The following is a 27,122-nucleotide window of genomic DNA, read 5'->3' as shown; positions in this document are numbered from 1 at the left end:
TTTGTCCCTTCTTAGCCACGTACTAAAGCAATATTATTATGTACTTTTGATAGAGACACAAATGTTTAGTGAAATGCAAAATCCCAGGTTTCTGAAATGGTATGAGGTGGTTTTAGCTTAAAATGTAGTGCTGTGAGCACTGCTTAATTTGTTAATTCCTTCCTGCTCGTCCTCTGTTGTTGTTGTGCTTCTCATGAGATGCAAGATGTTAAAATGCTTGTTGAGTACTTGTTATTAATTTTTAAAAGGGCATAGAAGTGTTTTGAATAGAAATTTTACTTATTGTTCAATTAAATGGGCAGAAGGAGAACAAGTTAGTACAACTGAAAGACAGTACATTTGTATTAGATATTATGAAAAAATTCTTTGCTGTGAGGGTAGTGAGGCACTGGCACAGGTTTTCCAGACAAGCCTGTCCATGCTTCATCCTTGGAAGTGTTCAAGCCTTGTTGGATGGGGTTCTGAGCAGCCTGGTCTTGTGGCAGGTGTCACTGCCCACTGAAGAGGGGTTTGAAATAGGTGGTCTTTAAGGTCCCTTCCAACCCAGGCCCCATTCTGTGTTTCTTAGATTTTACAGGTTTTGGAAAAACAGAAGGTTACATTCATTCTTTGACTCCCTGAGAAGGAGGTGCAAAAATACTCTTCCAGCTAGTGACCTGCAGCACTTTGGTAGCTTTGGGTTGTATCTCAATTACTACAAAGTAAAGGTGATGGAAAAAAACTTTCAGCATGGAAGAAGAGGCTTTAAAGACCTTTCATACCTCTCAGATTTGGTGCAAAGCAGAGATTTATACTTTAACTTTCATCTCATCTTTAAAGGGGCTGTGGTTCTTCATAGTGGAACTTGAGCAGCAGGATGGATGGAGAATGCTGTTGGTGTAAGAGGAAGTGTGACAGGTGTAACATTTGCTCCTTAGACCAGTTTTTCCTCTTGTATGCCTTTCTGCTGTGATACCAAAGCAATTCAGAGAGGAACCAGAGCAACAAAGCCAGTGACTTTAATTAGTGAATTTTATCCTCAAAGGCTTTTCGATCTAATTTGGTCTTCTGATTTTCTGTTGATTCTTCCAAATGCTTCAGACTTAGTCAGACAAAAGCCTTTTTCTTCACAATTGTCAAATTTCATTGAATCTCGAGTCTTGGTGATAGAGCTTAATTGTCAGCAAAATAAGTCTTGGTTTCTCTAAATTGTTTGATCCTCAATTGGTTTAGAAGTGACAATACACTTTCATTTACAGGGTTTAGATACTGTTTTCATGTGGCATGTGGAGCAAAGTTGGACCAACGAAAAACATTATTTTAGTTGTTTTCTGCCAGGGAGGCATAGACAAAGAGCTTAGTCTCAGATCCTTTAAAGTTCAAGCATCTGCCACTAGGGGCAAAAATTATTTTCCTGTAGGCATTCATCTTTTATTGTAGATTTACTGTGCTGCTTCACTTGGTTGATAATCTAATTTAAACCTCAGAGATGATTCATACCTCCTCAAGGGGGATTCACAGCTAGTTTAAATTGTGTGATGTCAGAACTTTTCAGTTCTTCTAGGATCTCTTTTTTGAACATAATGGTCCTTTTGGTGTTTGAATGCATTGAGGAGTAAAGAATGTAACCCATGCAAATGGTGACACTTGAGAGATACCGTTTCACAACATACCTTGGATTATTTTTCAAATTTATTTGGATTTCTGTTTCAGGTAACTTGTGATTCTTAATTTGGGTCCTAATCATGCCAAGTGGTCTATTGTGGACAAACTTCTGCTGGTGTGTGTGGTACCTGTTGAAGAAAGGAACTTTCTGGAAGGTAGAATAGATCATGTGCTGTGCTAAAGACTTTTGTTTCATAAGCCCAGCATTTTTGCATTTTGTATACCTGTAATATGACAGTTTTCCAGAAAAACACCAGATTATGGAAGGTTACAAAACCTTGATATTAAGAGGCATTTTCAATTTCCATTCTCAGAAAACCAGAAGCAACAAAGAAACAAACCCCCAATTGTCCAGAAGGTCCTAAAAGGTTTTAGATTCATCCAAAGACTTAAATTTATTCATGACCCCTTCCTGAGGGCATGACCACTGTGTAGTTGACCACTAAAAAGGTTAGGAATTGAATGTTCATATTAGTTTCATATTATATTCATATGTGAACTGTTATTTGAGGAGTTCTTCTGTAGAGTCAGGCAAGGACAAAACAGAAAATTAAGAGGTGTTGTAAATGCCGTTCAGTTGTGATGAAAGGTTTATTGAATGCTTTTCATATACATTCTAAAGTTAAGCTACATTTTGAAAACTATCAGAGCCAACATTATTTCTCCAAATATTCTAATTAAATAAACTACCATGCTAAGTTGTTACTAATAATACTCTGTATTTTTAATAGTGGTTGGTTTATTAACACAATTTGGCTTTTGTGGTTTTTTTGCTTGGAGGTATAGTTTTGTTTCCTATTTTTAATGATGTATCCACAAATTGATCCCGAATCAAGTTCTGTGCTCATGCTGTTTTGCAAAGAAGGAAACAAAAACACAAGATATTTTTCTGTCATCTGCTTTCATTATTATATGTGTATGTTTCCATTTTATTCATGCCTTATCTGAAATTTGATGTCTTTTTCAATGCAGAATAATGGCAAAGCTGTTGTTTTGAAAGAACCTTTCCCAAACTGTCTGGGGTCAGATTATGATCAGGTATTATTTGCAAAAATTTTACTGCATATTACAAAATAGAACTTGTGCTTCAGGTTCATTAGAGGATTTAATAGTGATTATGTGTTGGATATGGATACTTGAGTGATAGGTATTTTTGTCATAGTCTTTACATGGCTCCTCTAGTTGTCCTGTTTGTTACAGTCCTGGAACTTGTTTCATCCTAATGTGTCTAATGTATTTTCAGCAGAAAAGCTGCTGGTTTAAAAGAATGGCAAAAACCAAACTGTGATGAAAATGGATATCAGGAAAACAAAATCAGTGTGTAAATAAGAGAACTGTTAATGTCCAATGACAGACATATTTTGAAGAAAGAAAGAAAACTCTTACTGATAATTCCTTTACCTGAAAATCTTAATTGGCCTTGTGAAGTTTTAAGACCCTCTGTGAATGAAATTAAGCAAACTAATCAGAGTATACTCTAAAGACTAATGAGACTCAGCCATCTGTTTCCCTTGCAGTTCTATAGTTAGCAGAGTGAAATATGCTCCTTTAAGAGCAGTTTAAAGCAAGAACTGAAATCCCCTGAATTGTTTTCTAGAGACATCTCTTTCAATAGGTATAAGTCTTCCCTTGTCTGTCTGAGTATGGCCTTGTGAATAGTCTGTATGTGTGCAGTGCCTGTGGTTGTGCAGTATGTCCTGGATGTGCTTTGCCTTCTTCCTTCAGGTGACACTGGCTTTTTGACTTCCACAGTTCTAGTTTGGGAACTGCTTCAGAACCTGATTTCTCCCTTGCTGTATTTCCCCTGTTTTTCAGTGTAAAACGCCCTTTTGGTTGGCTTTATGGCTTATGGGCTATTCCTGTATCTGACTATTTTTGTCACTCTGCATTTCCAAAACTTCAGTTCAGGCACTTTTCTGGTTTAAAGTGTTGCAATCACCTTGTGTTCACCTTCTGTTCTCAGTTGCTGTGTCCCCAACTCTTCCACACTTTCTAGCCTGTGTCTTGCTGTGTTGGGCTTTGTGCCTTGGTCATGTTTGGGATGACATTTGTACCTAGAGCTTATGCCATGCCTTGGTGAAGGAGAATGAAAGAGCCAATGCTGAAGGAAGAGAGAGAAGAGGAAATAGGGAGTGGGTGTTCAGTGTATGAAGCTGAGGGTGAAGCAGAGGACGCATGCAAACAGGGCAAAAATGCAAGTCAGTGTGTACACAAAACTCTCTCAATATCCAAACACCCCAGGTTTGGTGAGGTCTGGGACTGGGACTGCCAGCTTGTCTCTTGACAATTCCGTCTTGCAGCTGCTCCCCAGAGCCAGATGGAAGGAAATCTTTTCTTAATCTTACAGCCCCAATATACTGTGAAGGAGTCTAACAGGAATTGTTAAGAGGAGTATGACTTGGTTTGCACATTAGCCTTCCCCCCATGCAAGGCTTTTACTATTTCTGCACCTGGTAAACTGAGCTGTTGGCACATTCCAGTGTTTTTAATTCCCTCCCTCATAATTCTGCTTGTTTCTCTTTCATGCTTACATCTTTGTAACTTCCTGCTCACTGTGCACTAAAGTTCATCTACAAGCTGGCACTTTTTCATCTTAAAATCATCTTTCAGGATGCCCCAGTGGCATTGTAACCGCAGTACACTGACAGCAGTTAAACATATGGGTGGGGAAAACTCATTAATTCCATGACCCCTTTGTGTTCCTGTACTTTAAAACACAATCTTGTCCTGCAACTTTCTGTTCCAGCTTACTGCTCCATCTTCCCCTAGCTCCTTATTCCTTCTGTAGTCAATTTTGCTGCTTTCTCTTAACGGGCACAACAAACTCTTCAGGGCAGGGCACGCTGCTGGCTACGTGCTGGTCCAGCCTGCATCCCAGTGAGGCTCTGCCTCCTGCCTCAGGTCCATTAATCCTCTTCTGGCTGTTTCTGACACACAAACAACAAATGGCAAAGTTCTCAGGAGTCCCTTGTTGCGAGCAGCACTCCTCTGTTTTAGCCTGTTTATTTATTTAGGGATTCGTACTGCTGGACAGCTGTAAATCAGGGCTTCACAGTGTCTCTGATCTTAGCAAAACCAAAAGGGTTTGTAAATTGTATTCACTTCTGCTTGAATGATGGTTCAGTCAAATAATTTTTTTCCTCCTTAATGTGTGTGAATTTTTTTCTGTGTTCATAGAGAAGTGAAAAAATGTTGCTGTTAACATATTTGTCTTTTTGAGTTTCTTAGAGTTAAGAAATTTTAAGTTTCTTATTTAAAAGCCATGAAAAAGAGGAAATTGTAGGATTTTTTTCTTTAAGCAACACATATGTAAGGTGTAATAAATATGTAATATTTAAGGTATATTTATACATAAACATTAAAGGTTCTTTGGTTTTGATCTATGCACAAGTAATGTTTTAGTGTGGTCAGCAGCTATTTCCCATTTAGCTGCTTGTTTCTAGTATATTTTTCTTTTTTGTTTCTGAGATGAAGCTTTCTAATAGTTGCCCAGTAGAGGAGTACAGTAGAGTCAAAGGCAGTGCAGTATTTTTAAAATGCTTATCATTTAACAATGTAATTATTAAAATGTCTTTCTTTTAATATAGTCAATGAGATATACAGTAGAGCAGAGATCATATTTGGGTTTTTTTTCTCTTTTTTTTTCCTCATTCTCACTGATTTCATTTATGTTAATTATAGTTTAGTCTGTAAAGAAGTTTACTTTATAGTGGTATTTTCTTCCCCAAGAAGCCAGTGGCCCAAGGAAATGCATTGTCAGACTATATGTATATTCTCTTGGACATCACTTCTGGAATAAACCTCTTGGGTTGTGATTGCCTTCAGTTTTCCTGAGACAGAAGATTTTTGTTTGTTTCTCAGGCAAGATTTGCGAGTGGAATTTGGTGCCAGCCACAAAACAGAAGAGTAGGTGAAGTCCCAAACTGAAGCAAAATATTTATTTTCATGGGGCACGAGGGTGTGGGGTGTGTCTTCTTTAACACAGAGCAAATATTCCAAGGGAATGCTTTGATTATTTGCACAGCAGACTAAGTGAGCTTTCTGACAGCTATACCAGAATATCTCTTGAGTTCTGTAGTAATGACCTTCCATGTGAGGCAGGAAAAAAATCCATTGAAAATTAGTGTCATCCATTGAGCGTTCTGGATAGCCAAACCCATGTGTTTTTAATAATTTTTTTTATTCCCAGTGGCTTTTTTTTATAGTAGGAACAGTTACAAAGGAAAATGTGTTTTAGGAATCGTTACATGGGCATATAACGAATGAACTTTAGAGAGAATCCCTCCTTTCCAAACAATTGCATATTCCAGAAGAAGAGAGAAAGAAAAATAAAGTGAAGCTGAAGAAAAAGGAATGATCAAGCTGAAGGAACATGCCAAGCAACAGTGAGCAGTTTACAGTCAGATGGAGATGTGAAATGCCTCTGCTGTTTGGCCTGTCCAGAGGCTTTATCCTCAGAATGGGTGGGCTAGGTAGAGGCCAGAAGTCTTGGCTGTCCCAAGACAGCCTCTATAGAATTCAGTCCCTATAGACTTCTAAACAGAAGAAACAGTACTGTGGAATTTTCTTTCATGGTTCCAGAAAAAGGAAGAAGATGAATGGGGATCTGAATATATAAGATTGGTAAAAAATGGTATATTATTTGTTTTTGGAGTGATAACCATATAGCAGTGATAACCAGATAGCAGTTTCAGCTAAGATTTCAGGAGTCAAATGCTTTATGTTCAGTAATGTCCTATTTCTCCATTGTTATTTTAGACTGGATTGATGATTGAGCCCCTCTAGCTTCAGCACCAATTAAAAAAAGAGAGGGGGAAGAGAAAAGCATTGGAACATTAAAAATTAAGGTGCTTATTATGAGAATTATCTTTAGGAGATAGAATGGGAAAAGCAACGAATATGAGCAGATTTGCAAGAGCTATGTGAGATCCACCTCAGTATTTTCTGAAATGCAGTATTTAAAGCCTATTCTGAATCATGTGTTAATAGTACAAATAACATAGGAAAACTCCTTTTTGTTGTTATCAGGAAGGTGACATATATTGCCATTTTTATTTTAATTCTTGCAGTGATGTATATTTTATATATATATCTCCCAAATATAAAAATAATTCTAATAGCATAAGGTCCTCTGAGTGTTTGAATGCACTGAGGAGGAAAGAATGAGGAAAGTAAAGAATGTAACCTCCTCTCATGTAAGTATTCCAGTAACAAAATACTCTTCAGATACTTCAGTCCATCCTGTTTGTAGTATTCTGTTTAAATGTTCTAAGTCCCTTTTCCAGCAAAAGAGCACTGGGGACATATTTTCAGCCCAAATTGGATTTTTAGGCTACACAAGTGCTCTTTTTTAAGTGGGTGCATTTGTGGTTAAATATTTTAGCCAAGAATTAAATTCATAATTATGCTAGTAGAAAGTCATTATAAAGACTACATTTTGTAGGTAATGTTTTGTGTTTCTGTTATACAGATGCTTTGCATTGTGGTGAGAAGTTGAAGTAGGTAACTTAATATATGAAAAAGAAGGTGAAGAAAAATCAATGGAGAACTTAGTAGTGTGTAACTTGGCATCTTTTTAAAGGCCAGTTGATTAGAATTTGCAAATGATTACTTTGTTTGTTTTTTTGTGGTTTGTTTTTTTGTTCAGTTGGAGTTTGTCCCTTAAAAATGGGACTTTTAAGTCATGCTCCTTATGTTGAAGCATACAGCAGAAATTAAGTTCTGCTGTATTTTGGCAGTTCATTAGATTCGGTGGTGTCATTTTAGGTTGTGAATTTTTTTGTTTCAGTATGTTTAAATGTAGAATTTTTTTTTTGTTAAGCTGAGGATAACTTGAAATAGCTTCAGTGGAGGAGTTTAAAATTAAACAGAGAAGATATCCAGAGATGAACTTCTAGAATGGTTAGAACTTTGTTCTGGCAATCTTCATCACAGGATTACATATTAGAAGTTTGATATTACTCCAGGGACTGGGGGGGTTGCAGATGTCTGCTTCCATTGTCATTCTAATTATGAAGCAGAGATGTAGTTTTGTACTCAGATTCTAGCATAAGACTTTTATATATTGGCAGAAGTTTGTACTCTTAGATGATTTTGAATCTTCCTTTCACAATCAATTACAGAGTATGATTACAGGGATCTATAGTTAGAAAATTGCTGATGAATGTATTATCCCAGCACTAGCACACTTTTTTAAACGGGATCACTTTGTTAGCAAGTGTAATACAGCGCCAAAGTTAAATTCTCTTATTTATAAGTGCTGTTATATCTGGAATTGTAACCAACTTAGTTAATGGGTAATGAGATACAATCAGGAAGGCATTTAGGATGCAGAAGGCATTTTGAGATTTGCCAAGAAAGCAATTTCAGAAAGAAGGAAAGTTACACTTCCTCCACACAGTCAAGGTTTTTCCTTTGTGTGCTTCTGTTTTTAGTGGAGACTTTAGTTGTAATTTCTGCATTGTGTCTTATGTGAAATTTCTACATTGTATCTTATGTGAGGAGGCTTTGGCTGGTGATAACAGATATTAATACACATACTCTTCTGACTAAAACCAGGAAAAAGGACAAATCAGCTGTACCACATAAATTTTCAAAGAGAGAAAAGAAATTGCATAGAGCATTGACCTATTTTGGTTTGCCACAGGAGGGTAATTCCAATCAATGGTATGTATGGACTAGGAAGCTCCAGAAACAACTGTACAGTTAGGATCAGTGTATTCATACTAGGTAATGTAGATGTCTCCATCAGTAAAAATAAAAATTCATTTCCAAAGAAGCCCGTTTTCTATTCTTATCTTTATCATAGTTATTCTTCTTCCTTTAAATCCTACACTTAAAAATAAGATCAAACACAGTGTTTGTGTTTTCTTCTCATTTCCTAACTGTTTTCTTGTTTGACAGCATTTGTGTAAAAAGTCCTTTTCAAGTAGTAAATTAATTTGGATAGAAGGCTTCCCACCTGAATTCATTACATGCTGGCAGTTTAGATAAATGGATATTATGGTCTCAGCATATTTCGGCCCAGCACCACTGTGCCTATTTGCAAATGTCTAAGAAAGTGATAATATTCCTATCAGTTTCAGACTGCTAAAGAAAAAAAAATGGGGTAGAATTTCTTATTTATATTTATAGGATGCCTGTGGGGAAGACAGCAATGCTGTATATGGCAGTTTGTGTGGACATGTGGTGCTAAACATACATTAAAAAAAGATAACAGACCTTTTGACGTTTCTTTGTAGAAATAAGGAAGAAAAGCCAGAGTAGATCAGTAATTGACCGTTATGCAGGAGATGCATTTCCAGATTTCTTTCTGAAGAAATATTTCACAAACTTACAATTCCTTTCAAAGTCAGTAATCCATCTTTAATTATTTTGTTGATTTCATAGTTGTATTTTACAAGGTTGATGTAATGTCTGCTTCCTGCCAACATTTGATACGGACAATCCACTTTGTCATTGCTTTGATGAAATGGCAGGCTGCTTGTAGTTGCAATACTTTTTTTTTTTCTTTTCAGGGTGTGTGTGTTTGTGTGTGTGAACTGAGCATGGGTAAAGGCTTATCAGTTGCTGAATGCCACAGCTTAACAGCAAGATCTGTGGGGAGCTGCCAGTTTGTACCACGGACAGAATGAGAAGCGTGTTCAGTGCAGTTCAGTGGATGGGTGTTTACATGTACCCAGTTCTGTACAGCTGTTTCTTATATTTGTACTTTTTGAGTGTGCCTTTATTGCCACGCATACGCTTGAGAGCATTGTTTTGCTACCAGGTGTCCATTTAAAAGGGCTTTGGTGTTGTTCCAGGCTGTAACTGAGAGTGCTGGAGTGCACGATTCCTCTCTTTGGGGTCAGGAAGCCCACGCTGCGCTGTGGATGTTGCAGTGGTGGCACCCAGCCACCCTAGTGTCAGAGGGGTGGGCGACACAAGGGGCTTCTGCTCACTCAGCAAAGTCAGTGGCTGCACAGAATGTGCGTTGGGATTGTCTGACGTGGATCCATCCAAAGGTTATCTCCTTTGCAAACATCTCCTTGGCATGACATAACTTCAAGCAAGTGTGCAATCCTAGCTGGGTTGTTTAGGTTTAGTTACACATAAATGACTAAGTAGCTTCTTGAATCTGTTAGCACTACAGGTTGCCTTTAGACAGATTCCTGTGAGTTAACAGCAAGGAGAGGAAGAGAGTGTAACTTTATCTCCATGGAAGCTGGGCAGTGAGGGTGTTCTGGCTACAGAGTAGCTTAAGCGATTTTAAATATTTTTTCCCCCTGGTGAATGCAGCACATGGATAGGGATATTAAGGCCAATTGCAATGAAGGAGTTTAGGTTACTATGCAAAGCAGTATTTATTAATAACATTTGCATATTGAAATAAAAAGTGTGATGCAATTAATATTACCTGCGCTGAGGATTAGCCTGATCTCTGAGGGGAAAAACATTCCAAGACTGCACACCCGTGCACACACACACACACATATATGCAAGTGGCAAAATCTTTCTATCTGTAGAGAGCCCTTTTCTTAAACCCTTCTTCTTTTCCAAAGAGGCGAGTCAGTGAAGTAGAGAAGTAGTGACAAAGTATTTCTGCAATGTGTGATGAAGCAAGTGGGTATAAAGGTTTTGTAAACTCATTGCAAGGTATAGAAAATCAATGTGCCTACTCTATTGTATTACACAGAGGTATTTCAGTGAATGCCCTGGCCAACAAAGTACACTAGAAGTGCCAAATACATTTAGAAATAATGTACTCTTGCTCTTAGGGTCATTGGAATTCAGGTTGCACAACATTGAATACTGTGGATGGCATTTGGCTATTCCAGTGGAGGATCCTAGTTTCTTGTTTAAAAAAAAAATCCTTTTCTGGTGTTTACATCTTGAGTGTTGATTTAGTTTGGATTATATTTCTTTCATGATGAAGTATGTATAAACATTTTAAAAAGGTGTGGCACAGTCAAGTGTTTTCATTATTTATGTGATACGTTTGAACATCTATTCCAAAGTATCAGTAGGCACCTGCAGAAGCAAAAGTGGGTTTGTAGCACCTGAACACATTCTGATTTGTGCAATTAAAGCAGTTTACAGAGCAAGGAAGAAAAGAATATCACATACTGAGGTTTGATGTCTTTTTCACAGAGCACAAAAGAGTTTTGATTCTTTCACTTCAAGTTTTGCCTAACTATTGTGTAGGGGAGGAGGTTTAATGAGTCATTGTTTAACTTTGATACTGCCAAGTATTTGACCATTAAATAGTCTGAAATGTGTACATAGCACTTTGGTGACAGACCCTTATTTAACAGTGATTAATTGGCATTGAATAGTTATTTAATTACTTCGGAAGAAATCTCACAACAGTGTGTGTTCTGATTAAGTTATTTGATGTAAAAACAAACATAAGACAGCTGAAGAGAGCACGTCCCCTTTTGCAGCTTGCTACTCACACTACACACTGCATGGAAGCCTGAGTGATTGAAGTAGCAGATACTGTTCACCAGTGTGGATGCTGTTGTAACATTGGCATATTTAATCCTTGATTTCTTAAAAGACTTTTTTCGTTTGTGGTTTGGTGAAATTTGACTTAAAAGTTTTAGATGTAGTATTTTCTTTTTGCTTTTGTAGCCCCTTGCTGGGATAAGTAAAGGATGTAGGTATTAAAGGAGCTTAAATTTTTTTGTGAATTGGATATACTAGACTGATCTAAGAATTATTGTTTCTTGGCATGTACACGTATCTCAGAGATGCTTTCTTAAGGAGTTTGGGGTTTTTGGAAATATGAACTATGGTGGCAAGGTTGATAGTCTGTAAGTTTAGGAAAGAAGAATTTATAGGTTTTGGAGAGAAAATATAATTTTCAGGGTGTGGGGGCAGGTAAGTTGTGCAGCTCCTGCCCTTCTTGAACAGCAGGTGCAGCAGTTTCCATAGTCTGAAGAAGCATTCTCAAAAGTTAGGTTTGCACATTCTGGAAGAATCTGTAGTCATAACTGTAAGCATTTTGAGTCCTGACTCCAAATAGGTACTTTAACTTTTAAATCTGGAATGTTTTCTCTTGCATGCTTAATTCTGCATAAGCGAGTCACTGGTTTACTTTGCTTCCAGTAAGTGGAAATAGTTGTTTCTTCATACCTTGTGAAATAGACCTCTTGTACTTGTAGACATCCTTATAAATGAAGCAATTGCTTTGAATGCAATACTGTAATGGCTGTGGGGCATCTTGTGGATAATTCCAAAGCATAACACTTCTGCTTGAAGGTGCATTGCTGTCCCTGCCACATGGTGAAGGAACTTGCTTTAGTGAGTTACTGTACCTTCCTTCTGTGTAGGACATGCTGTATAAAGTGCTGGTTTAGTTACATCCATGTGAACAGGATCTGAAATGCATCTCCAGACTTGTATTTTCTCTTCTACTGTCTCTGAGGTAGTAGAATTGCAAACAGCAGTGACAAAAATAAAGCTAAGGCTTGTGGGTTTGTTACTTTCCTTTAGCTGTAGAAAAGCATTAATGGTCACCAGATAAACAGGACAGGGGGGAGATACAGACCTCTTAGCAATAAGCAAAAGATTTTCCTGGTCTTAATGACTTCAGCTGTCATTTTCCAGAATTTCTATGTGCAAACACTAAATAGACTAATTTTTCAGTAATTTGAGAACTCAAAAACAGTGAAGCTCTGCTGTCAGAGATTCACTTTAATGTTTATTTGGGAAGCAACTGATTCATATTGCCACTGTTTAATTGTATTAGGTGGACTGTGAAAGGTTCCAGTTTTCAAGGTTTGTCTTTTTCATATACCATTTCTTTTGCTCACTCAAATTTTAGTCAGTGTCATTTTACAGAATTGCTGTATTTACATTTTAAAGAGGATTAGGCAGATTAAAAGATGTTTTCATGTTTTGTTGATAACATCAGATTAATTTCCACTTTCCTAGTGGCAGCTCAAAGAACTGTCAAAACAGAGGCTGTAGAAACATTGTTATACTTAACAATTCCATAAGGCAGATGCAAAAAAATGCAGTTTTGGCAATTAGCAGCATGATTACCTCTGGGAACTGGAGGGGTTGGTGGTAACATGGAAGAGACAGTGAAACCAAGGATTGCTGGGGACAGCCTGGCTGGGCTGAGTTTTCTGTCATGCCCGCATTGCTCAGAGAGCTTCACAGGAGGAGGAGGAGAGCCACAGCCACTCTGAATGTGCAGGCATTGCTCCGTGGCTGGAGGTGCCAGCCTGGGGCTGACCCTGCTGTGGCCGTGGAAGAGGAGCCAGCCTGAGTGACCCTGCTGCCTCCTGGCAGTGGCACGTGGGGTGGCCTTTGTGCAGTGGCTTCTTACATAAGTCCGAAACCACTACAAGTAAAACTTTCTTGGGGTTAAAAGGCAAAAAGGTGATTCTTAGGCTGAATTAAGGTGGGGTTTGCTCTCTGTGGGAACAATCCTTTGCCCTTGTGTGCAGCTCCTCGTTGGTGGGTCTCACAGCTTTTCATGGAGGGTCTTAGCATTGTCACCTCTCCTTGCTGTGCTCCTTGCTCTGTAAAATAAAGTGAAGTCACTCAGAAGACAAGTGACAAAGCTGTGAACAGATTTCTAAAACCCTGAACCCAATCTGTTATTCCACCTAGTTTTCCTTATCTGCCCTTCCTGGACATGCAGCTAAGGAAACCTCTGTCAACAGGAAGCATTTAACTTCTTCAAATGATTTTCTTTTTGCCAGTGAAGACTTGGTTTATTTGCAAATAGCCTAGAATGTGATGTTTAAGGATATTAAGAAGCCTTAGTGTCAGCATGCATGCAGCATCTGCTTGATCACTCTTCTGTGACCAGTCTCCATCAAAGAAAATCATAGCAAAAAGAGAGTTTGTTTTTTTTAATTGCCTTGGATTTTCTTCTGATGTATCTACCATGATACAAATAAAAGGGAACATCCCCACATGCTATTCCTAGTAGAAAAAGATGAAAGAGATTTTTCTGAGTCTTGTGCTGCTGTACACTCTTTCTCTCTGTGTGCAAAGCCTAAAAACAGGACCAATTCAGCTGTTGGCTGCCTGAAGTAAACTGCCTTGGGTAGAGAAGTACTGCAGAACAAGCTCTTTGCCACCCATGTCTCTCTTCAGAGTCATGTCCCAGACCTGAGGAGAGGATGTTTTCTGTATTGTTTCGTGTGGAACAGAAATTCCCTTAAAAAAAAAATGAATGAAAAAGAGCTGTGAGCAGAGAACTAGCATGATGGTTGCTACAGAAGTTCCTTCAGTATCTCTTATCTCTAAATTACGTCGCCAGGGCACTGTGTGGAAACTTTAAACTTGCTTTCAGTTTAATGAGCTCCTTTGAAAGGAAGAAAAAAAAAGTCTTTTGTTGCCAGTGCAGTGAATATGTTTGTACCAGTTAAAATATAATTGAATCAAGATATATGCAGATAACAAAGCAATGTGAATGCATGTATGGGCATCACACACCTTAGAAATAGCCAGATTCCCACCCCTGGTTTCGTTTCTTTCCTGGTGAGTAGAGATACTGATTAATAGAGAAAGATACTAATCCACTTATGGGTGGCAGCTCTGTGACTTTAATTATGAAAGAAGTCTTGATATAACTGACTTTTTTCAGTCAAGTAGAACTTGGGAAAATAGAGAAATGTAAATGCTTCACTGACAGCAGATTAAAAATCGTTTTATTAGCTTTAATAAAGATCAGTATTGTCAAGGTTTTCAATAAGTATAAATGTAAGGCTGCATGAATGCAAATCTATCTCAGATTTTATTTTAGAAACGCCTGCAATTTGAATCCATGTATAATGCTGAGGGGTGAGAACAGAAATGCTAAAAAAGATCAGTTAGATCAGCTATGATCTGTCTGAGACATGCATGCACTAGTGAGTTTCAGTCAAGGATAGGAGCCGATTCCAGCTGATGTTGCTTGATGAAACTTGCATTAAGTTGTCTGACCTGTAAACCTTTACCTGCCCATGTTAAGCATATAAAGCATGTGTGTTTCACCTGTTAAAATATGTTGAAATATTATCTTCAAAGCCCATTTAAATTTTTTTTCTAGCTGTTGATGTGAAGGTTTTATATTTGGGTAGAAGGCATTTGTAAAAAAATTCTTCTTCAAAATATATTGCAGGAGACTCCCTTCATGGTGGTTTCCAAAAATGTCTTTTTATTTTTAAAGTCCCGCTGTTTCCTTTTAATTGTTTTTGAAGTGGTAAAACATGAATCTGTTCAGGAATTATATTTACTTCCCTTTTGTTTTTCTTCTCGATCCTATTTCTATAGGAAGAATCTTAAATCGTTTCTCCAAAGATATTGGCCACTTGGATGACTTGCTTCCATTGACCTTCTTGGACTTTGTGCAGGTAATTCAGTCAGAGACTTCTGCACTGCATTTTGCATTTAGATTCCTGTGTGCTTTGCTGAAGATCAGCTATTTGTCACAGATGTAGCTGAGTCGAAGGAAAGTACTTGTTTGTGAAAGAAAGGTGCGGTTGAAATTTAACGTGTCAGTGAAAAGCTAACATTAGTAATAACTGCTAGGTAGGAGTGGCTTATACTCAGCTTGCTATTATGTCAAGATTTCAGCTCATAGCAGCTACATGCTTGGTAAATTGCTCCAGATTTGCCTCCAAGCAATCTGGCAAGCTTATTGCTGTTATAAGAAATATGTCCATAGTAAAGAAACAATCAGCTCACATGAAAAGATAGCACAGATTAACCTAATTACATGTCTACTTCCACAAAGAATCAAATGCTTACCACACCATTTCGGATTAAAATAGGTGTGGCTATTTACAAAGAAAAGATTAGTAGTAATAGGGTGAATATAATAGCCTTAATAGGAACAAGTGAAATAAGTTGCTGCAGAAAAGAAAGATGGACAAAGCATTGAGATTTTGATAATGATGAAATGATAAAGGATTATACATGACATCAAGGTAGTTTTTTCTGTTGCAGTTGCTATTAATCTTTCTCGTAAAAAATTGCAGGAGGATAAATCTGAACAAGAATGATCGCACTGTATGAAAATAACATGAATCACAGAATACAGAGAATTGTGGAGGCTAGATAAAAAAAGACTTAGTGGATTATCTGGATCCACTTAGTGGATCACACCTGTCATGCTGAGGTCAGGAATGTTTCTTAAGGTGCTATTGCTAGCTTTGCTTTGTCTCTTAAAGGTAAATTATTCAGGATCCAGACCCTGTTTTGACTTATTTAAAAATTAACCAAAGACATTTCAGGTTGAACAGTTTAATCATGTTGTTCTTGCTGAACTCTTGAAAACAGGAAAAAAATTATTCCAAGGGGTAGAAACACCTATGACGTTAAAGTGGTTTTTGTAGTTTAGTGACGTAGCTGAAATTGAGGTGTATGTTTTGTTTTTCAGATTTTTACAGTGCCACTTTAAAGTATCATTTTTGGGAAGAAAGGAACGTAGTGTATTTTACCTATCAATTACAGTAATGGGGGGTTTTTTGTGAGTTAGGGAGTTGCTTACAGTGAATATTAGGATTTTTAATTCATGGTCACTTAATTTAATTTTAATTAATTTGAATTCTTCTTGAAAGCGCAATATGTTTTTTCTATAAAAACAATTAATTTTTTGCTGTTTGTACAGATTCTAAGTCTTCTTCATTCTTGTTAACTGTCTTATTAGACAGAATATCTTTATTTCATCTGGCTTGAAACTATACATATGTGCCTTTCTTTTGGACTGGAAGTTCAGTTTGTCCTGCAGTGCTTATCCTCTTCTCTTAGCATAAGGTTTGCATCCACAAAGTCAAACCCATCTGTCCTGCCCAGTGTGCTGCTTGTCCATTGGGCCAGAGGGGTTTACATGTGCATCAGTGTGTCCCCTTTACAGCAGACTGCACTGCGTGTGTGTTCACACTGTGTACTGCTCATGGCCAGAGCATCCTCTGGGTCCTGTGATCCTGAGATAAAATGATTAACCATTTTCTTTAGTTCTGTGCATTTACAATAATAATATGAGGGTTGTGTTGCAAGACAACATGGTGGTTTTATAGCAAGAAGCCGAGTGGGTGTTTTGCACGCCCTGGCATGTGGTTTGAAGGCATGTGGGGTTGTCTGAGGATGTAGAATTTGCTGGGAAAATGTTACAGAAGTCTGCAAAAGCAGAGGGAGCCACAATTGGTGTGATCTTGTCCATACTTCCTTTTGGGAGCAGACCCCGAAGCAAACTGTCTTGAGAATTGCAGTGTCTTACTTTTGACAGAACAAACTGATCTGCTTCAAAAGAAGGCTGAGAGAGCGTCTACCCTGTGAGCATGGCACATGGTACAGAGTGTACAGAGAGAAACATCTACCAGCACATTGGAAAACCTAGTCAGTGACCAGTGTATAGATCCTTCAGGCAGTGTGTGCTTTCCAAAACTGAACTGGTCTGGAATGAAACAGTGAAGGCTGCTTCTCTAGATGTGATTGTTTTCTTCTTTCAGGCTCCTACTGTAAACCACATTTGGTAAACATTTTCCTTCATCTTGATTAATTTATGTGGGGTTTTTTTAATTGGCTATTGAATTATTTTTCAAATTCTGGAGTTTGTTTTTTAAGTGAAAAGTTTCTGCTTTCCAAAAAACAAAGTAGATTTTACAAGTCCAGTAGAGTACTAAAAAGACACCGTGGTTCAAAGCTTGCCTTCTCTATTTGGCATCAGAAAAGAAAATTTAGGATCTTAGTGTTGATTAATAATGCACTGCTATCCATAAGAAAAAACCACTTTCTTCTTGGCAGGTTTTCTAAAGTTTACTCTTCTTGATCAGCAGGCTTCTTGCTTAGTGGTTGCTTTTGAAATTCAAGAGCAAATATGTATTTATTTCTGATGAAGCAGAGATTTTTACAAAGGATAAATGCTATCAATAATGATAGAGATCTTTTGTCACTTGTTTTGTTTGCAGGTGTCTTTTATAACACTTCTTATAATCCCTTCAGGAAGAAATATTTTCTCCTTTCTAAAAACAGTATTAGCTGGATATAAAAGCCCTGATCCCTGCCATTATTGTTGATTCTTTGAGAGACATTTCCCAACATTCATTGTTTAAATGGTTGTCAGGAGGAATCAAGTGAAACTTAATAAACAATGCAGTAACTGGTTCATCTTACTTTGTGTGTAGAAGCTTTTCTTGAGCGGATTTGCATTGGAGAAGTGGTCATTTTTCAGAGTTATTGCTGGGATCATTGTGGAGCATTCCAGCCTTTTACTGTATTGGCAAGTGAGTGTGTAATTTCAGCACAAATAAATACAATTTATTTTGTGATTGGACGCACAGTCACAATTTACAGTGATTGGACACTCAAAAGCTACAGTATGAGCCAATTAAATACCGATAAATAAATAATTAACTGCCCCCTTCTAGTTTCAAGAATTTTGTCATTACACAAAATACAGATGTTTAAGCAGTGTTAAAAATTGATAATATTCTTTTTGGAGTAGGTAATAAGATTTATACACTGCACTACAGCCATAATGAGCATAACTAGTCTAGACAGTTAAACTGGATGAAAATTAATTCTTTGAACAGGAGGAGTTTAATTTTTACATTTTCCATTGAGTTAAGGAAAAAAAAGACTCTCTTCCAGACAGTGGATAGTCTCTGTACACTTTGTGGTTAATGCAAAGTTGAAAGTTATGTGGCAAGCACAAAATGCATCATGAATCTTGTGTTTTCTTTTGAAAATCTGGTTAGATTTTATAAAAATGGCTTTGCAAAATCTCCCAAAGAGGCTCACATTGCATTTAAATTTTTCTGCCTTCTTTTCATTCTTTGGTTTGACGTGCACCAAAATATAGCATACCTGTCTTGAGAGATTGAAGGTAAGAGAAGCAGTCCTCACTGGAAAGCAGTAATTGTTTTCTTCTGATGAATTTTAACAGCATATGAGGCATCTCATGTTAGTGCAGCTGACTATGCTTTGTGGAAATTACTGCTGTATCCACAAGGTTTATGAATTAAAAATAAGTCTCTTTTATGAGAACATGTTTATGGCTATGTTTGACTACATGGCTGGAACAGAACGCTGTGGGTAGATGTGAATTAGAAAAATTGAGAAGAAACCAAAGGTTAAGTTAGGTGTTTCAGCTAAAATATCTTTAATGATATGTTTAGAGTCCAGGTTGAAGCTCATTTAAGTAAAAAAATCCTTCAAAATCTGCAGTCTAATCCTGAGTCTTTCTTCTGTAATGAATTCTGGCTGATCATAAGGTTCTGTACCAGTTCTCCTGAAAAAGTAAACTAGAAAGCAGTTCTATGTTCAGCATGGCAGTTGTTATTTCTACTAAATATGGCATTAAACTTGTTTGTAAAATCAAGTAGTAATCAATGTTGTAGGTTGACTAAGATAGTCAAAAAGCTGAATTAACTTGTTTGATGAAGATGGTGGGATTTTGGGGTTTTTTTGGTGAGCTTACATATTTTTAATTATTGTTATCCTCTTTAGCCTCTGTCTGCATTTCGTTCCCTTTTTCTTAACTGGAGTTACGTGGTTTTGGCAGCTCCTCTCCAGCTAAGTTATCTCATCACGTAAAGGACAACTTGTGTGAAGGTCATTACAGTGCTTTAAAACTTTCTAAGAGGATCTAAGCACCTACTTTATTTAGATATAAATGTCCTGCCTTAAGCTCTGTGTGGGAGTATGAGGTTCTGTGGATGTGGACTTCACTGTTAGGTGCAGGGTCTGTAGTGTAAAATCACAGGCTCACAGAATGCTTTGGGTTGGAGAGGAGCTCAAAGACCATCCAGTTCCAAACCCCCTGCCAGGGACAGGGACAGGGACACCTTTTACTAGACCAGGCTGCTCAAAGCCCCATCCAACCTGGCCTTGAACACTTTCAAGGATGGGGCATCCACAGCTTCTCTGGGCAATGTTTAGCTCAATGCAGCGCTAATAAAACACAATGCACTAATTGGAGAAAAGGTCAGCCAAGAAATAGAATAAAATTTTGAGGGGGTATTAGGAATTGAAATTAATGAGAGGGTATTAGGAGTTAAGTATCCTATATATTTAGTAGTGGTTTATGCACATTAGCCCAGATATTGCTAAGTGGCCAGTATTTTGAATGCTGTCATTTTGAGACCTCATCAAAGGCTGAATCATATTCTGACACAAGATAGATCTGCAGAGGCTTAACATATTTAAACTCTGATCTCAGACTTTGCCAGATGAGTACCCAAACTGATAAACTACTGCTTGGAAATTATGTCTGTAAACTGATTGAGTACATAGGACAGTGAAATATATTTTGGGGCTTCGTGTTGGTTTTGTAAATTATTGTGGTAAATTTTAAAGGGATAATTTTCTCTGTAGTTTCTTGCCCTTGTAATTTTTCAGTGATCTTATTACTTGTTAACAGAGTTGATTTTCTGCTTTAGTTTCAAGTGAATTTGAGTAATTAATGTGATGGCCCCTTCATTTTGATTTCTTACCCTATGTTAGATTGAGGGGAGGGGTAAAAAAATCATGATCTGTTTTGTTTCTGGAGAACACTGTGAACATGTGAACTATCTGCAGCTGCCCTTGAAAAAGGGCAGTGATTTATTGAGGAAAACTGAATTGCAAAACCTTTTTCCTCCCCAAAATCAACAGCTTGACTGAGTTTAAATAACTGACTTTTCATATCCTTTCATCACACACAAAGACCTAATCCTGAGACTACTTGAGCCACCAATGTAGGCTGTGGCTGAGACCACCACTGAATGTGCCATTCCCTTCTCACTACACACAAAACACATTGACTGCAGCTTTATGGAGTGAAAATAGTGAAGAAAAGGAAAATGTGAAGGAGGTGTCCACAGTCATTTCTTAAAAAAAAAAAAGAGAAAGGGAAGAAGAAAAAGCTGCTGCATCTGGATATTAGGAACAAAAAGTGCCTCAGACTGGAATAATAGCTCGGGTCACTTGCTTTCGTATGTGCACAAGAGTGGAACTGCCGTTCCTTGTTTCAGTACCACTGACCCCTGCATTTTATTGTGTGAGGATGTCAGGGAAAGTGTGTAGAAGGAATTTGAGGATCTTTTAGTTTAACAATGACGTTGTTATTTTGTGCTCTCTGTGCGAGGTGGGATTCCTGAGGAGTTTGTTGCGTTGTTTTTTCCAGTTTAGCTGAGTTTAGTCTGTATGCATGTGTGAGTTTTGAGAGGCATTTTTATTCATTAAAGAATAATTCTTTCTGTGTGTTTGCATGTGTGTATTCAAAATATGGTCAGCAGTGTGTTGTCCCCTCAGTTCTGGGATCTGTGTTAAATGTCAATGTACTCTGCTGAGCCTGGTGCAATGTGCAGACCTGTGACTACCTTGGATACTTTTAGCTTCCCTTCTGCTGAATCATGGTAGTTTTGCTGTGCTGAGGTTTAGATGAAAAATAAATAAAGAAACACAAAACAGTTGCCTGGTAACACTTGACAACTGAAACCTTACAAGACTTTTTCTTGCTGTACCTTCCCAAGATGCATATTAAGGGCATCTGGTTACTGCACAATGAAAGACCAGTTAAAACCTAAGAAAAAAGTAATAGGGGTATATATTTTTTCATTGGTAGCTTTTGAGCTGTAGTTTCAGAAAAGGTTAAAATTATCATTGCAATAAGATCCTATTTTTTTTTTTTAATTAGCCCCACTGTCTTGTTAAAGACAAGCAAGCAAACAAATAAAAGGGATGGGAAGTAGTGCAGGAAGAGGAGGCTTGGGTTGCAATTGTGTCCCCAAGACCAACATGCAGAAGCTGTGAGTTTAGCACAGACACTTGTCTAAATAATGCAGTTTTTTATTGACCTTTTCTTCTCTGTCCTTGAATGTCTTGATTGTTAAATCTCAGTAGCCAATTAGTCTTGTTGATGGTGACGAGCAGTGGGAGATAATCTATGCCAAAGCTATTGCTGTTCTTTATTTTGTACCTGTCATCACATTCCTTTGAATGGAAGGGTGAGTATCTTGCATCCTACAGACTGAATATTTACTCAGATTGGTGGTGTGTGTACAGAATAAATTATGTGAAATCTGGAGTCACTGCTAGTGGGTGAATTCCTGTTTATACATGGACCTCAGTTTTCCATGGAAAGCTATGGTCTGTTCTCACTATAGTGGCTATGTATCCCCAGCCTATGCCTTTGCCTCACCCCTTCCTTTTTTTTTTAAATTTTTTCTCCTACTTATGTTCATTTGTAGAATTTTTTTAATAATAGATATGCATTCAGTTGTCACCACATTAGTGTCGAGGCAGCAGAGATCACTACTGTAACAAAATAATTTGTGTAGGAACATAATGTAAATGCTTTAATATTTTATGGTGTTTATTTACGTGGTATTAATAAAATTTGAAAGTGCAACACTTTATCTGACACGAGAAGGAAGGTAAAATAATACTGAACATGTGGTGTCATTACCTTCTTGTCCTCTTGCCTCCTTTACTGCTTTTCTTGTTTTTTTTTTTAACTCATTTCCTTTTGGTTTTTGCACTTCTGCATTTATGTGGTAAAAATAGGTCAAAGTTTTGTACTGGGCTCCTTTCATTTTCTCATTTTTGGAATACAAGTGGTTTGAATATAGTGCTCTGAAAAATAGCTTTCAATTAGTGGAATTCTGTCTTTTTCTAGAGCATTGCGAGGTGCAGTCTTTATCCTAATTTCTCTAACATTTGAACAGATTGAGGTTTAGTGTTACTTGTTCTTGCAGTATTTTGATAGTTAGAACCTGTAAATACAAAATTACAGTCAGGTTTAAATAATCCCTTCTCCAAATGGGCTTCTGTGTTTTCTTTATCAGATTGCTTTCTATATATTTTCACATAATAGAAAGCAGGATAGTTGTGTGGCAGTCCAGTGATGTTCCCACTGTTCTGTGTGGTTTGGAAATTTCCCCACTTTGGTTAAGGTGGAATTTGTAAAAGTTGCAGAAAGAGATTCTGTTCATTTGGGGATGTTCATATCTATTGGAAGGTATTTTCTCATTTGCTTTTCTTTTAATGAGAGAACGCAAAGAAATTTTCTCTAAGTGTATTTATGTATGCAAGTGAAATTATTTTCTGTAGTTTTCTCCTTTTCTTTTTTGTCTTTCTTTGTGTATATACTACTGATGTTTTTAGAGCTAGAGTGGGAATTCTTATTATTATTTTATAGGTATTTTATATGTATTTTATAGGTTATAGGTTTTTACAGGTTTATTAGTATTTCCCTGACTTTGTAAGCATTATCACAACCTATCATTTCTGTGTCTCAGACTGGTGATTAGTTTTAAGACTTCTGAAAATCATTAACATTTCTAACACTTTACAGTAGCCAGAAATATTTTAATTCTGCTGTCAGTCACAGAGTGTAACAATCCTGTTCCAAATGGTGATAAGTACAAATCTTCTAGATTGCCTTTAACTACTGATATACTATAGATAGGACAATGTCTCCTTACAAACAAATTAGGATTTCACTGTTCGGCAAAAGGATTGGAGATTTCACTTTTGATTCAAGAAGGAAGGAGAAACTTGGAGGTAATTTGAATTACTGAGCCATGTTGCTGACACTTGTGTGTTGTGTGTTAAATCATTGTGCATATTTATGCCCAAAACAAACATGTAGGACAAGGAATTATCTTTAGCAAAAATAAAGCCTTCATCTCACAGAAATGTTCTGCCAGGGTGATGTGTGCATCTGCACAATATAAGAACATTTTTCTTGCTGGAGCTGATACTGTGGCTACTTGGTGAACTGTGCAGCTGTTTTGAAAATTCCAGATGAGTTTGTTTGTCAAAAGGTAGAGGAGACTGCAGTGTGGGCAGTTCTGTATGACAAAAGATGAGAGTTCAGGTGATAACTGAATGTCATATGTCTTTTTATTACATCTTTTTATTACATCTACATTAAAGGACATTTTTGTACTGTTTAAAATAAATTGATTCATTTGGATTGTACTCAGGAAATAGAAAAGTCTGTGTATTTAGGCTCTTTCAAGGGCTTAATAATGTCTATTCCTGCACAGTAGAAGAATAGGATGCTGAGCTATTTTATTTTCTTTCACAATCACATCCCTAAATAATTTTCTTAATGGTTTTTAAAATCAGTCTAATGTTTAAATAACAGAGCTCTCTTGTTATGAATGTCACTAATATGCTAAAATAAAGGGCCTAGGTCTTCTTGTAAAACTGCTGGATTTGGTAGTTGGTTCAAATGTCCACCCTTCTGTCAATCTCAACATAATACTGTCAAAAACCAATTTTTCAATTTTCCCACTAATAGTGTGGATTTTGGGATCAGATCAAACTTAACTATCAGTTACTTTCATAAGTGTGCCCTTGTTGATGGTTTGTGATAAATAAACCTTCTGAAAAACCTTCCTGATGGTTTGCTGCATATTTGTAACACATAAAGAATGAGCACACACTTATGACTGTAAATGATGTTTATTCTCTGCCAAGGAATTTCTCTTTACTCACTGGTTTCTGGACATGCACAGAGCAGCTGGACTGGGTGAAACCTGCTGGTGGTGGAGTGAGGCTGGTGCTGATTAGTTTAAATCTGCCGAAAGCATCAGACCACTGTTAAACTTTTTGGAGATGGGTGATCACTAGATATCATGTAGTACTCAAAAATTATGAGTCAGGAGTTTGTTTTGAACAGGAAAGTAGTATTTTATAGCCCTATCAAAGTGGCAAAGCTCTGGGGAAGTTAAGTGGAAAAATGTCAGGGACAGGTTAGAAAGCATTTTTTCCATATCTCCTGTGAAAGAGTGTGTGATCTGAGGGAAAAAGAAGGTAGTTTTATTTCTTAGGATAGCTGATGCTGTAGTCCTTAAGATTTTTCATAGTTTTCATTTAACTGTGGCAGAGAGGCTGTTGTGGTGTTTACGGAATTATGAGTAGTTTTTCATTCCACCTAAAAATAAATACATGAATAGTGTATTTCTAAATAGCAAGAACAACAATAAAATGCTTAAAAGCTTGTAGTTGCTGTAAGGTAGAAGAGCTGTGTTACTGAGGAATTGATGCTCTCTTTAACAGAAGAACCCACAGTTTGAAAGTAGCACAAAGCTTTTAAAGTTGTTGAAAGACCCAGAATTAACTTCTGGTGGAAGTTAGACTTGGCTGAGCAGAAAAGGTCATGCAGTTGAAAATGAGGTATTCTCTGGGGGAGTGCACAGCTGCTCTGGCATTATGGCCATGAGGAATAAGAGAGCTGAGGCAGGAAAGTACAGGGCTCAAAAACAAAGTTTGCAAAACGGTGACATGTGGGGTGGCAGTGTCTGTGATAAGCAGAGTTTTGCTAAACATTTTAAAGAACTGAAAAAAAAAAGTGCATTACATGGGTGAAAAGGTGCTAACATCATTGTTAGCTCAGAGGGATTCGTCACACAGGAAGAGGGGGCAGTATTTCAGCAAGTCAATGAATGGACTAGACCATAAGAACATGAACTAATGCCATTAGTGGTCTGTCTGATACACTGGTCTAACACAGTGGTTTTTCTCCAGCAGCAGCAATATGAGATGCTGTTTGTGGAAGGCATGAGCTGCTTTTTGTTATCCTTTCCCTGTTTAGTACCCCAGCACTCACAGTTTTGTACTCATGGTGTCAAACAGCCTAACTTTTCCCAGCCTAACTTTTCCCAGTCCTTCTACTATGCATGTTTTGCATTATTTTGTGTTGGCCTGTAAGATCTGCCTGCTGCATCCTAATAGCCTGAAAACAGTGAGATTTTTGGGGTTTTTCTTGTTTTCATTCTATGTATATGTTCTCCGTAATTTTCACTGAAATAACATCTGCTTTCAAAAGGGGTTTTTTGAGTGGGATAAAACTAAGACAAAAATCAGTGAATCAGCCTCTGCTGGTAAAGTGCTAAACGTGTGAATAAAGGACAAAATGGAAAATACACCACTTGTAGCAGTACTAAGGAGTAAAATACCCTTTGTTCAATCTGATATTTTGATTTCATAAGGCTCTGTGCTCATTAGGGCTGTCTTGGGCTTTTGTAGCTGGGGAAACATCAAGGAAATTACTCCTAAGAGGTAGGAGGGGAGCAAAAATCATCAAACCATTCTTCATTTTCCTTTAAAAATGTCAGTTACTCAACAGCAAGGACTGACAGAGGAGATGCAAAAATGCATTTTTCTGGGAATCTTAAAAGCAAATGCAACAGCCAACGAAGCGACCACACTTGGCAATGGGGGTGGATATTGGAGGCACAATGCCTCTAAATTAATATGATTGAAAATGGATGCTTTCTGCTACCTGAGGAGTAACTCTGGGAATGTTGGGTGATACCAGACATTTTTCTGTAGTGTTTCAGGCAGGTTCTGGCAAGAGCTGTCGAGAAAGCAAAGCATGTATGTGTGCATGTGCTACACTCACTGATTAATGCTGTTTCCTCAAGCTACCATGTAAAGTTGTGCTCGACATCTGAGGTGTTTCACAGGAAGAAAAATGGTATTTTTCATGGTATGAAGACCCCTATAGTTTATGTGAATAGTTCTTATGTGTGCACTTTTTGTCCCTTGGGAAAAGAGCAATATAAGAATATAGCCAAGGCCTGTTCACAGGAGAAGTGACAAACAGCAAAAGCATATTAACTCTTTATATTATTCATATGAGGAAATCACAGTAAAGTTTTAACTAACTCCTTGACTTCAGGAAAACCTCTCACTTTTCCATAGATCCTCATTGCAAAGTTGTGACTTGCTGCCCAAATCACTGAGAACACTTCTGTGCAGGTGTGCTTAGGGGGCACAAGGGGCAGTAAACAAGGAGCACTTCAGAATATCGAAGATCCTGTTCAAGATTCTGCTGCTTATAAATACAGAAATATATTGTCCACAGCCATTTACAAGAATGGCTATTGGCACTGTCATTTTGTGTATGACAGTATTGGTTTCCCTGTACAGTGGGTATGAGCTGGAGCTGCATGCTCTGATAAAAGCCAAAGCTACAGCCATGGAAAACCTGTATTAGCTGGAAGTAACTTACTACCATGGCCTAAGATCACTGGCAAAAAAACTTCTTTCATGATAGAAGATAGTTCATTTTTAGAAAGAAGATAACCTCTATATGTTGTAGGAATATAGTGCAAAGTTTTAAGGGATGAGTGTTTCAAGTGTCTGTCAGAATCACAAGTTCAGAGCTTGGTTATGTGTCTGTTTCTAAAGTATGGTATCTGGAAGTCTCAGACCATGTACACACTGTGATTTCTGAAAACTGCTGTTACAGTCAAGTTCTGCATGAGACACTTAAGCCTCTTGGCCCAGGGTGCCCAGAGAATCTATTTCTATCCCTTCTTGTAGGGTAAGAGTTTTCTGATGATAGGATACTGTTTGAATATGAGAGTGGTGGTGGTGGTGCCAATGTATTAAAGAAAACACCCTTTTTATTATAAGGTCACTTGTTAAAGAACAATTGCACACAGTTTGCTGTGACCTCAAACAAATATTAAGGCTTCTCACTTAATGACAAAATGCGTGCCAAGTCAAATGAATGAGTATGTTGGTGGCACAGAAAACATTTGCCCTGA

The 27,122-nt window shown here is 37.5% G+C and overlaps 1 protein-coding gene across 1 annotated transcript in view; it reads left to right on the top strand.

Annotated features, from left to right (window-relative positions):
* The window catches only part of ABCC4 (ATP binding cassette subfamily C member 4), a 141,713-nt gene that overhangs the window by 62,114 nt on the left and 52,477 nt on the right, over positions 1 to 27,122 (top strand). The window contains exon 20 of the mRNA XM_058821742.1: positions 14,902 to 14,981. Coding sequence (XP_058677725.1) covers positions 14,902 to 14,981 — 80 coding nt within the window. The remainder of the gene's footprint in view (positions 1 to 14,901; positions 14,982 to 27,122) is intronic.

This window comes from Ammospiza caudacuta, chromosome 2 (assembly GCF_027887145.1).
Source record: "Ammospiza caudacuta isolate bAmmCau1 chromosome 2, bAmmCau1.pri, whole genome shotgun sequence".
In the NCBI taxonomy this organism is placed as follows: Eukaryota; Metazoa; Chordata; class Aves; order Passeriformes; family Passerellidae; genus Ammospiza; species Ammospiza caudacuta.
This window is presented reverse-complemented; position numbering and strand designations above follow the sequence as displayed.